The following is a 12626-nucleotide window of genomic DNA, read 5'->3' on the forward strand; positions in this document are numbered from 1 at the left end:
AAAAAAAAAAAAAAACCAAAACAAAAAAACAAATCTGTAATAAAGTATTTTAAATGTAAGTTGTGTTGCAACTGGCAACTTTTGACTTCTTTCTGAATTGCCAATTAACTCTTAGTAATTCTACATTTTATTATTTTCCTATCACTATCAATTTTACTAGGAGTTCTTTAATTCATAAGAACTCATAAATCACCATGCTAGAATATTGGCCTGCAAAATGGGATATGTGCCCAGTGATGCAAATGACTGTGTAGTAACAATGAGTATGGAGTAACAAAGTGCTGAGATCTTCTCCAAAAGAGGGGATTTCATGATTGATACTATAGTCCTGATCAAAGGCTCAAGGTAAGGATGTTATAGTCCCTAAAATAAAACCTCTTGTTATTATTTTGCTCTATTGTCTTCAAGTTGAATTGTCTTCTAAATTTTGTCTCTATGCACATAATCTTAGGCTGCTGTCAAATAAGTCAGAAAACCTATTTACATCAATCAGCATTCAACAGAGAGCTTAGATCAAAGTGCTAAGCAGAAAAAACTGAGTACTAAGCCCTAAAAGGAACATTTTTATTAAGCCCACAACCAACAAGACTTAGCAAGCATCATGGAAAACGAGGTGGAGTGTAAGAGGCAAAGGACAAGGANGAGTGCTGTGAAATGCTGCCTTCTGGTCATGACATGGAAATTACACTCACACATATTCATAGCACCTATGGTATGTGCAAAAGGCAGCAAGATCAAGCCAGCCAAAATTCCTGCACCAAAGGGGAAAGTGATCTTCAGTCCCCACAAACACTTTGGACACTACTGGCCTGTGATGACTGTTGGGACTGGTAAAATCATTCTTTTTGAGGAAGTCACCACTGATAAGATTCCCATGCTCCAGTGAATGGCCCATATCCATGCACATATGAGCAGCACTGATTGGATTTACAGGGGTATCCAAAAGGGAAAAAGAAACATAAAATTGGAAAAGGAATATGTTGAGGAGGATTCTGGCAGAGATAAGGGAGGGAAACGGAGGGTTCTCCTGATCATATTTCATTGTACAGATGTGTGAAATACCCAAAAAATAAAGACAAATATAATATAAACAAACAAACAAACACAGAGCTGGTTATATAGCTGTGTGATTATAATCACTTGCTGCTCAAGCATGAAGACTTGAGTTTCATTGGCAACGTTAATGGAAAAGATAGGTATACTTGCCTATTCTTTAGGAAGCTTCTTTTCACTTCAGATGGAGTCCACTAGAGAAAGCCACAATTTTTGAAATGCAGAGAACAAAACTGACCATGGAGTATCCAGACCCATTTGATACAACACAACCTCCTCCCCCCACACACACCTAAGGCGCAGGGATTGTAGCAGAAGATAGGGTGGGAACACTGTAAAAATCAGATCAGATGTCTACTGCAAGACTATGTCTTCTGCAGAAGACAAGAACTTGAAACCATGAAATACAATAAGTATGACTGCCTAAACAAAACCAATGTGGGTAAGGGAAATTTCACAGGACCTCAACACTACATGAAGACCTGTTAAAAAATATAATGACTTATGAGAGAGGAAGAATCAGTCTTCTCCATAGATGAACCCCCAATTTGTCATTCAGTACCAAGTGGTCAGTTCTATACATAGGTACACAAGAGCAGCACTATACACTCAACAGGTTGTATGTATATATTTATTAGTGTATATGTAAAATAATATATTTTTAGAAGACCACAAATATTCAGAGTGGAGAAACATGGATGGAATTATAGGGAGAAGGAAATAATATAAGTTGAGTACACATATATAATATCTTAAATTTTAAAAATAATAGAGACAAATTTCCAAATTAACATTGAACAAATGAATACACCATTTTAATTTCTAACAACCCAAGCACAACTTTATGAAGAGCTATAACCCTAACAATGAAGTGGGACACTTGTAAGAACAAGAGAATTTCAGGAGCTTTCTGGCTACCATCCTTCCTCCAGGTGCAGTGAAAGAACATATCTCAAGGCCTTGAAGCAGAGAATGGCATAGCAAGACATGCATTATCCTCTTCTGATAAGTCCACATGCACATAGGCAAATACACCCACACAAATACAAATCTACAAAGAAAGAGAGACACAGACACAAACGCAGGTTCTAATGTAATATTGAAATCATCTTCACCATGGAAATGTATAGAAAATCCAAGGTTTTTTCCATTTAATTAGATTTTCTAGTGGATTATCTAATATACAAGCTTATCAGAGGGGCAATGTTATATTACTTGACATCTTTTCTATATACTGTAATTCTTTTAGTTATTTCAACAAATTTATGAAACACTTTATTCATTCATAAATTCTTAAATTTAATCCTTAAATTCATAACTTTTCCTTTTCTGTCATCAAACTTACCCCCAAAGTCATTCGACCACATGAATATAGCAAACAATTTAACATATTTTTTGAGTTTTGGTACTCATTATTATTGTTGATATTATATATTTATATTCAACTTAAATTATACAATCAAAATTAGATGAATTTAAGGATTACTAAAGTATCTCAGTAAAATGCATATACAAATTCATTTATCTCATTTCATAGACCAAATGGGCACCATGTGTTGTATAAAAAATAATATTTATATGCATAGTTCCAGTACAGGTGGATGAGTATATGTGTGAGAGAAATTTTTATGTCTTTTTTTGTTTTTCAACGTAATTTTAAAATAATTATGTAATAATTTTGCATGATGTATCCAATCACATTCACTTCCTAATTGTCCAGGTCATTCCTCCCACCTCTGTTGACTCACACCCCACTCTCAGAAAACTATCAAGTCCAATTTGTGTTGCCTATATACTCACTGGAGCATATAGGCCAACCCCTTAAAGAAAACTGAATTCTTTCACATTTCCCATCCCAACACTGTCAGAAGCCATTAACTGTGAAGAGCTAAACTTCAGCATCCCTACCACAATTTTTAAGAGTGCTCTTCAATGACATTCTGTCTAGACTGATGTTTTTCTTTGTGGGGGTTGCAGGGACATTTTCACAGAAACCTTTTCTGTCTGAAGAGAAAGATTTGTAACTAATGTCACTAGGATATGAACTTTGGGAGGAAAATCTAATTGTCATTATAACAGTGTTTCAGTATTAGTAACAAATCCAGTTGAGTGTGTAACCTTTAAAAAAGAAAATGGGGACATATTATAATATAATGAGAAACGGATTATGAGACTAAATATTTTGTTAAGTAATGAATGGCCTATCTTAGCACAAGAAAAACTGTTGCTTTGAATTCTAAGTACTATCATCCAATATCTGATAACAGGACTCACAGTGCTAAGGTCAAAGATCAAATACTATTTGTTTATTCATGTCTTCAAAACACAAGTTAGTGGAGTCAGGGTAAACAACCTCTGTACATTGACTGACATAACAACACCCTTCTACTCAAAATTTGTTCCCCAGCAGGATTTTGCAAAGCCTCCGACGAATCTCCTTGGTTTTGATGGAGTAGATGACAGGGTTGAGCATTGGAGGAACAAAGAGATAGATGAGTGACAAGAGTGTGTGTACGTAGTGAGGGGCATGCCTCCCATAGCGAGCAAACATGGACACACCTACCTTAGGCACATAGAAGATGAGCACAGCACACAGATGTGACACACATGTGTTCAGTGTCTTCATCCTTTCTTCCCGGGAGGCAATAGCAAGCACAGAGCGAAGTATGAGAACATAAGAGAGGAAAATGAGGGCAGAATCCAGCCCAAAGGTAGAAATGACAATGGACAGACCAAATATATTGTTAATGGAAGTGTCACCACAAGGCAGTCGAATCAGATCAGGATGCAGACAGTAGGCATGGGAAAGCACATTAGCCTTGCAGAAGGGCAACCTCTTCAGAAGGAAAGGTAATGGGAAAATCATGCAGAAACTTCGAAGGAAAACACATACACCCATCCACATCACATGGGCATCAGTGAGCAGCGTGGAATAGCGCAGTGGGTTACAGATGGCTACATAGCGATCAAAGCTCATGGCCAGCAGAATCCCAGACTCCATGAAAGAGAAAAGATGGATAAAGAACATTTGGGACATGCAGGAGTTAAAACTGATCTCTCTTAAGTGGAAACAAAACACTCCCAGAACTGTAGGAAGTGTGGAGAAAGACACACCAAGGTCATTGCCTGACAGCAGAGATAGGAAGTAGTACATGGGCTGGTGAAGACTCTCTTCCTCCTTGATGATGAACAGGATCAGGGCATTGCCCACTATGGAGACAGTGTAAAGAACACCAAGGAGCAGGAACAACCAGTGCTGGGAGGTCTCCATCCCTGGCAGTCCTGTCAAGATGAAGGGAGGCAACCCAGAGCTGTTGTGGGCTTCACCTCCCATTCTGGAACTCCTTAGATGCTTGGTCCTCTATCCTAGAAAGACGAATACATAATATTGTGTGTGATCTCTGGACAATGTATCTCTTATGCCATCTAATTCCTCATCTGAGAGCAACATGCATTCTTATCTCCTCATTGAGACAAAAATTTTTTTTAATTCTTTGAGCTGCCCTAATGAGCTCATTTGAAACAACAGGTGTTCTGACCTCCTCTTTGCCTAGGCATATCCCTTCCTTATTTACTGGATAAACTCCTTCCAATATACGTTTGTGTTTTTTGTTGTTGTTGTTGTTGTTTGTTTGTTTGTTTGTTTTCAAAAACTGAAATAAAACTCTTTTGGTCTCTACTTTTCCAGTTATGGTTCTTTCTAAGGCAAGACACATTAATTAGACCACAATTATTTTTCCTCTTTCTACACTGCCCTGCTACTGAGTCTCTAATATCCACTTATGACTCCCAATGGCCACCACTACACTCTAGTTTTTCCACCCATTCAATTACACACAAGAAGCACTAGGCAGACTGAGCAGGTTGCATCTATGTATTCTGGAATATTTATATGTACATACATAGACATATATGCATAGAACAGTTACTGAAATGACAGGCCATAACTTTGGAAGAGTAGAGAGGAGTATATGAGAGAGTTTGGAGGTAAAAATGGGAATGATGATATGATGTAATTATATTATAATCTCTAAAACTAAAACTAAAATCAATTAGTTTAATTTAAAAAACAATCAGGTGAACTGTAAATAAGTGGAAAGATATCCATCCAAGCCTGAATTGGACCTGTGTTAGCACCTGAGCGCCTGAAGCAGGGGGATTGTGACTTGCAGTCAGCTTTGCAAGGGAAACCAGAACCCATCTCAGTTGAAAACCAAAAGCCTATGGAGATACCTTTGTGACACTTGTCCTACCATCTTCTTCTTCTCCTGTCCACCACAGCATATTACTTTCCTCTGAAGAATTTGATTTATGTGAGTTTACAACAACTTATTTCAGAATTAAATTGTATTTGGTTCTTGAAATCAGTGAAATTGATTATGCCTAAGGTTAAAACTCAGTTTCAAGCACTGTCAGGACATCTCCTTTTCCCTTGTCTACTATGTAATAAGTTAACACTGGAAGAAACTTCTGACCCAAAGTGCTTCTGCCAGCACCTCCTCATTCAACCTGCAGGCCTGCCTAAGACCCAGGATTTCTCATCACTGGTCCATGATCACAGCCCTGTAAACCTCACCTACCTCTCTAATTCATTGATAATCTAAAAGATATTTTAAAAGATGTGTATGAAAAGGCACTTTCCTCACTAGCAATCTCAAATAATCTCTCATTAAATGACCGGATTCAGCTCCTTTGCCTTGAACTCAAGGCATCTTTTTCAATCCTTAATATTTTCACTATAAGTCCTCACAAATGTCTTTCTTTCCTGAGCCTCCCACCTGTTCTCTTTATCCTCATCCCAGTATCTGCTTGCAGGTTTTCATTTTCCAGTGATTTTCCCAACTGTATGACCATAGTCACTCAAACCATGTTTCAGAGTTTAGTCGACATGGAAAGAGAACAATGTTATATGTTTTGTCTGTACAAAAGAATGTGCATTTTTCAAAAGCTGAAGGTAGAAGAAACTACTATGGAAGGGAAAAGGTAACAAAATGATGAGGAGAGAAAGATTTCAGAGAAGCAGTCTAAACCAAAATATCATACATGTATGTCAGAAAATAACACAAATAAAACCCCCAATCTATAAATCAACATCAATTAAGGAAAGTGAAAATTAAGAAAACTGTCGTTTTTCAGGGCTGTAGCCCATGGTACCATTCTCCATGAACACTTGGCATATATTAATGTAAGTACTGGTGATTCCTTCTCTTCCCTTTAGCACGTTCAACTTGCACATCCTTCTGTGAACACTTCTCTGCATGCCCTGTCTAAAGCACTGTCTGGTCTTATATGGAACTCTCTGGCCAGCTCTAACAACCCAACATTGACTCTTTCACAGTTAAGTCTCTGCTATGCTGTTTTTAGGACAAAGGCTTGACCAGGAGTACTGCTCATTAAGTTGCGTGTGCTCTCTGGTTTGATTCACACACTGTAATACAGAAATGTTGATAAACTTACCTCATAGGGTAGTGGAAAGCCACAACTGGACAGATGTATAAATTCTTTACACCAAAAATTTTGTGAGTATGAGTTGTGAAGCTATCCTGTCCTCTTCTGCTCATCTACCCTGACTCCTCTGTCTACACACAACACTCCTCTCTTTTCCTCACAAGATGCTTTTAATTATGTATCTTTGAGCACTCCCCACTTACACAATCTTTTTATGCTCATTTTCTTTCCCACTTCATTCTATAAACAGTTGCTCATAAACTGTAATCTTTTAATATTAAGGAAAATGTAAATGAGTGGTTCTAAAAGAGTCAAGGTCTTTGATGTATAGGCTAAATACAAGGGTTTTTTTTCTGAGAAAATTGTTGAATGTGGGGAGTAGTCACACCTTTATATCTAAAGTACAGCCTGGTGAAGTATTTCTCTGAGAAAGTAATATGTAATGCAGAAATCAGGTGGGATGTCACTGACCGAATACAGCAGATAGAAAGCACAGATACAAGGAGACAGGAGGAAAGGAGCCTGCAGGAAAGGTGGAAGTAAGAACTGCGTGTTGAAAGAGTTTCTTCTTTAGACTGTAATGCTAGGATTTCTAAGCTGACAAAAGAGTCTTAGAATTTGAATTTGGAGCATCAGACACTTCAGCTCTCCTACCTAAGAGTCAGATACATAGGCTGTATAAAGAAAGAAAGAGCAATTCTGGGGACCATAAGTTCTCTCTCCATGGTCCCCTGCTGCTTCTTTCAACTCTTTGTCCTAAGAATGATATAATCGTATCTGGAAAGTCCCTTAGGTTATTACCAGCTCAGGTGCTCATGGACCTCTGGGAATACACCAGAGTGTAAGTCAGAAACACACCTTCTGGACTTAGCATTTCACCTCTCATTGGGTTATGACAGAGTGGAAATGATCAGAACTGAAAGAGACCAATTGTTAAGAAGAAGCAGGAGTGGGGGGTGGGGAGCACACTCATAGAGGCTGGGGGAGGGAGGAGAGGCAGCAGGAGGCTTGTGAGGGAGAAACTAGGAAGGGGGATAACATTTGAAATGTAAATAAACAATGTAACCAATGAAAAAATGAAAAAAATAAAGAAGATTGTACTTCATCCCTTAGTCACAGAAGTGGGAGAAGATGACTCCCTAAATTTTTGTAGTTTTATAACAAAATATAATTTAATTCTAAATCTTCCTATTAGGTTTATGGCCTTTCCAGTGTGTGTGGTGTGTGTGTGTGTGTGTGTGTGTGTGTGTGTGTACCTATAGTCAGTATTTACCAGACATCTGAATCCTATAACTATAACCAGGACACATAAAAATAACTCATGATCCTTAATGAAGTTGTTCTAAACCCTTATAAGAAACACTGGTGCACACAGCTGATCAAGCAAAACATGTGATTGCAAATTATATCATAAAACATGGTTTCATAGCATTGAGACATTTCACAGCATTGATACATTGCACTTTGCTGTTTCCTTCACAGATGACTTTGGAATATCTTTTAGGGAAAATAATGGTAATAGGGACCCATAGATAAAAATGAAGACATTAGATGAACTTAAATTTTAATCTGTATTATTCTTAGCTGAAGAAAGTACCTAACCCCTCCTTGAAGGGCTTCATTTTTCACCTGTAAATAGATACAGTCATATATCATAGAATTATTAGGGTAATTTGAAAGAATATGAGAAAGCATTGCGACTCCTGCATGCCATGTAGTACTAGGGGTTAGTCATTATGTATACGTTCCTAACATTAAGTCCTAATAGGAATTGCTAATTGATCTTATTGAGCCCTAATAGAAAATGGACACTGTCTAAACAGTACAGAATGACTTAAAAGTTCCCCTTTGAAAACAAACCTGCAGATACATATTGAAGAAATAATGTTGAGTAATAAAATATCACATTTTACTGCTTGTATAAATTTAGATACAGTATTAACACTTCCATCCAGGTCCATATAATCCACTCTTGAGAAGCCAGAGAATGAGCTACATATGTAGTGTGCATGAGTCTCAAAGAAATAAGAAACACTGTTGAAATGAGTGTGATAGGCAAAATAACTCTCAAAAGATGTATTCACATTTATCCCATGAGTTTCATGTTAAACAAAGAAATTTTGCATATGCAATTAAGATTATGTATATTGAGATAATATTTTTCTTCTGTTACTTTTGAATGGTACTCATAATAGTAAACTAAGCATGTAAGTTCTTAAGCTCATCAAACATGTATGTACCTGAAGGTATGTTCACAAAAGGGGGTTTTTGAGTCATTCTGCACTCTTTAGTCAATGAGCATTTCCTATTAGGACTTAATGTTAGAAACATGTACACAATGACTAAAGCCGCTGAGTACTACATGGCAGTCATTAGTCTCCATGCTTTCTTTTCTTACAATAAAGAAGGAAGTTCAGTAGATAAGTAGATGCTTGAGTGTGAGAGATACTCAGCCCATCATTACCTGTAGGAGACAAATGAAAAATCACAGACAATACTGAAGAAAGCTTTCAGGGAAAAGAACTGATGGCTAAACATGTAGTCAGATAAGGAAAAGCTTCCTTCCTATAAATTATATCCATAAAGAAATTAAGCAGGGCCAGGCAGTGGTGACTCACACATTTAATCCCAGCACTTGGGAGGCAGAGGCAGGCAGATTTCTGAGTTCAAGGCCAGCCTGGTCTACAGAGTGAGTTCCAGGACAGCCAGGGCTACACAGAGAAACCCTGTCTTGAAAACCAAAAAAAAAAAAAAAATTTAAAAAAAGAAAGAAAGAAAAGAAAAGAAAGAAATTAAATAGGGACATACTCCAGTCTTTTATAGCTGTAGCTTGGATGGAGCCTTTCCTGCAGTACAGGTATTTTACCTATCTTTCTGATAGCTGTGGTTTTGTGACAAAACACTAGCTAAAAGCAACTTGAGGAAGGAAGGGTTTATTTTAGGTTTTATGTAGGGGAATGCATGGTAGCAGGAGATTAAGACAGTGGGTTTCCTTGCATCCACTCTCAGGAAACAGGTAAGTGTTGCCTCTCACTTCCTGCTTTTTGTTCAGTGTAGGACTTGAAGCCATGGAATGATGGCACCCACAGTTTGGGCAGGTCTTCCCATGTCAAAGGTTCCAACCCAGAAATATCTTGATAGATATGGCCAAAGGTTTATCTCTTCAGGAATAGGAATTCTAGACCCTGTTATGTGGACAGTAATAACCAATGCAGTAAGTCTTTCCTATTCTCAGAGGTTACAAACTGTGACTCTCTTCTGGGCTTCAGTGGATGTTTTTTCCTCCAAATGCAAATATTATCATTATATTAGTCTGCCTTGACTAAATTTTTATTAATACCATGACAAAACTACCTAGAAAAATCACTTATGTTAAGAAAAGATATATTTAATTCATGGTTTAGAGGGTTAAAGTAAATGATCATATGGCCCAGTTTCCACCTGCCACCAAAGGCATCTTTTCTTAGTCAGGCTGTTATGCTGTAAATGTGGGATGAAGAGAGGTCAGAGGACACATACAAGCTAAGAGGAAAGGGTTCCCAAAAGTGTTTTTCTGCAACATAATGAGGACAACAGGTAAATGGATGATTGTCAAAAGCTTAGGGGAGGTTGGGTAGGAGTGACCATATAATAGGTAGAGGGCTTCTTTGTGAGATGATAGGAGTATTCTGGAACTAAATAGATTGGTGGTTATGCAAAACTGGAAAAATAAACTATACAAATATACACTTAAATGATTAAATGATAAATTTTGTTATCTGACACTTGTCTCACTTAAAATAAATATTTTTTAGAAGAAAGAAAGAAAGAAAGAAAGAAAGAAAGAAAGAAAGAAAGAAAGAAAGAAAGAAAGAAAGGGAGAAGGAAGGAAAGAAGGAAGGAAGGAAAGAAAGAAAGAAAGAAAGAAAGAAAGAAAGAAAGAAAGAAAGAAAGAAAGAAAGAAAGAAAGAAAAAAGGAAGGAAGGAAGGAAGGAAGAAATTAAACAGAAGAACCACCTTCAAAAGTAGATTCTTTCCCAGAGTTCTGACCTACAAAATTTATGAGAGAGTTTAAGCTACTGAGTGTAGCTGCAATAAAAACAAGCACAGTGAACATTAGACAAAAGAAGGAGGACAAAGAATAAAGAACAATCATTTCCAGAAGATCTGACAAGTACAGAGAGAATACTTAAATGGAGAAAGGGTGGCATGAGGAAGGATGTGATTTAAAAAGTAGGAAATTCATTCAACATTAATTTCTAATAGCCATAAATGGTGATAACCATTCATGACTAGGGAAACTTCTACCCTTGCTATAAACTAGCAAACTCAGTATTAGCAAATTTAGAGTATCTATCAGCAATATCCTAACTTGAAACAAAATGCATAAGCTACAAGCAGAGTTTGTGATTAGTAGGTTTTGTGGTTTAAAAGGCAAAACAATAATGAAATAGTTGATGGGATAAAGCTAAGTGGTAGAAAACTTTCCTACCCTGTGTAAGGATCCTGAGTTTAGTCACTCCAAAAATCTATGAAAGAGAAAGTATGAAAATGTTCACATCTGGTATCATTATAATATTGGGTTTATCATTTCCTTAAATAAATTTATACACTTCATCAGTTTACTCTTCTACTAAAAGCTTTTTGGATTTCTTGACAACCCCCCATCTGCATCCCCCTTTCTCTCCCAGGCTCATTAGAGAACAGTCATCAAGGGGGTTGCCAACACTGAATTCCTATTTCCTGTATTATATATGTTCCTTTCATGCATGTTTATACTTATTCACTGAAGGCATTTCTCTTTTGTGATTTATTGGAAAGCAATGAGATAAGATCCAATGTGCTGATGTAATATATATAGATGGAGCAATCAATGAATGAATGGGTAAATGGATAGATAGATAGATAGATAGATAGATAGATAGATAGATAGATAGACAGACAGACAGACAGATGGATAGATTATGAAGTCCTACATGGCCACTGAAGGGATGGCATGACATGGTTTCCAGACCCTAGAACAGAGCCAGCAGGATATGGGTCTCTCCACAAGTGCTGACAGTTGGTGTGGTTGTGGAGTTTGCATAATAATGTGCATGTTTTACTTCATGATCCTCTTTTGGGGATATTCTCCCTACCAAAGATATTGGGGCATATTCTTCCTGCCAAAGTTAATAACCCCATGATAATTAGAAGCAGCATGAGTCTTGGAGGCAAGGGTGTGTCTAATGTTCCTTAGCAAAATGGTGAACACTGTGACCTTCAGCAAAGTCCTTAAGGCTGTAGGAAAGAGCTCTGAAAACATGAGTTCAAGAATAATTTCAGTTGGGTGGTGGTGGCAAACGCCTTTAATCCTACCACTTGGGAGGCAGAGGCAAGCAGATTTCTGAATTCAAGGCCAGCTTGGTCTACAACGTGGGTTCTAGGACAGCCAGGACTATACAGAGAAACCCTGTCCAAAAAAAAAAAACAAATATGTAATTTTATAACATAATATATAATACATACAATATATACTTTCTCAAATATGAAAAATATAATAATAGAATATGAATTGCATCAGGACTTCATAGACTGAAAAGAACAAAGTCAGCCACACTAATGAGTCAGCTTGTCAAAAAGATACAAAGGCAGGCAGATTTCTAAGTTCAAAATCAGCCTGGGACAGAGAAAATCTAGGACCAGTTGTGATGGAAATGGTGATTTCAGAGTCAGATGCCAGCCAGCTAGCTTGTCTATGCTTACAAAGGCAGGCAGATCTCTGAAATCATTTGCTGTTAAAAAGAAATTGTACATGCTCTCCTTCCCTAAGGGGCTAAGGTTATAAAATGTGATTTGTGGAATAATCAAAAGAAAACCTAGGGTAATGATTAAATTGATTTGGAAATAAAAGATTAGTCTTTGGTCTATAAGAGCTGAGCTATCTACACAACTGTCTGAAGAGCCAGCTTGAGCAGAACATAAAGCTATCAGTTTCCACCATGTCATTGACTCAAGTCATTTCTTCACGTCTCAAACATCCCTTCCCCAGGATGCCCTCTCAAGCTGAGGCTGGTACTTGGCAATAGATAGTACAATTACCAAATCAAAGTAATTAGCATGTGTCCACTTTTAACAATTAATTTCTTGTCTGAGAACAATGAAAC

General features: G+C 37.3%; 1 protein-coding gene across 1 annotated transcript; it reads right to left on the bottom strand.

Moving 5' to 3' along the window:
* Window positions 1-3442: 3442 nt before the first annotated feature.
* Window positions 3443-4387, bottom strand: LOC110298870 (olfactory receptor 51I2-like). The gene has a single exon (XM_021168392.1). It carries the CDS (start codon window positions 4385-4387, stop codon window positions 3443-3445), a length of 945 nt encoding a protein of 314 aa, XP_021024051.1.
* Between the last annotated feature and the right edge of the window lie 8239 nt (window positions 4388-12626).

Source organism: Mus caroli, chromosome 7 (assembly GCF_900094665.2).
Source record: "Mus caroli chromosome 7, CAROLI_EIJ_v1.1, whole genome shotgun sequence".
Taxonomy (NCBI): domain Eukaryota; kingdom Metazoa; phylum Chordata; class Mammalia; order Rodentia; family Muridae; genus Mus; species Mus caroli.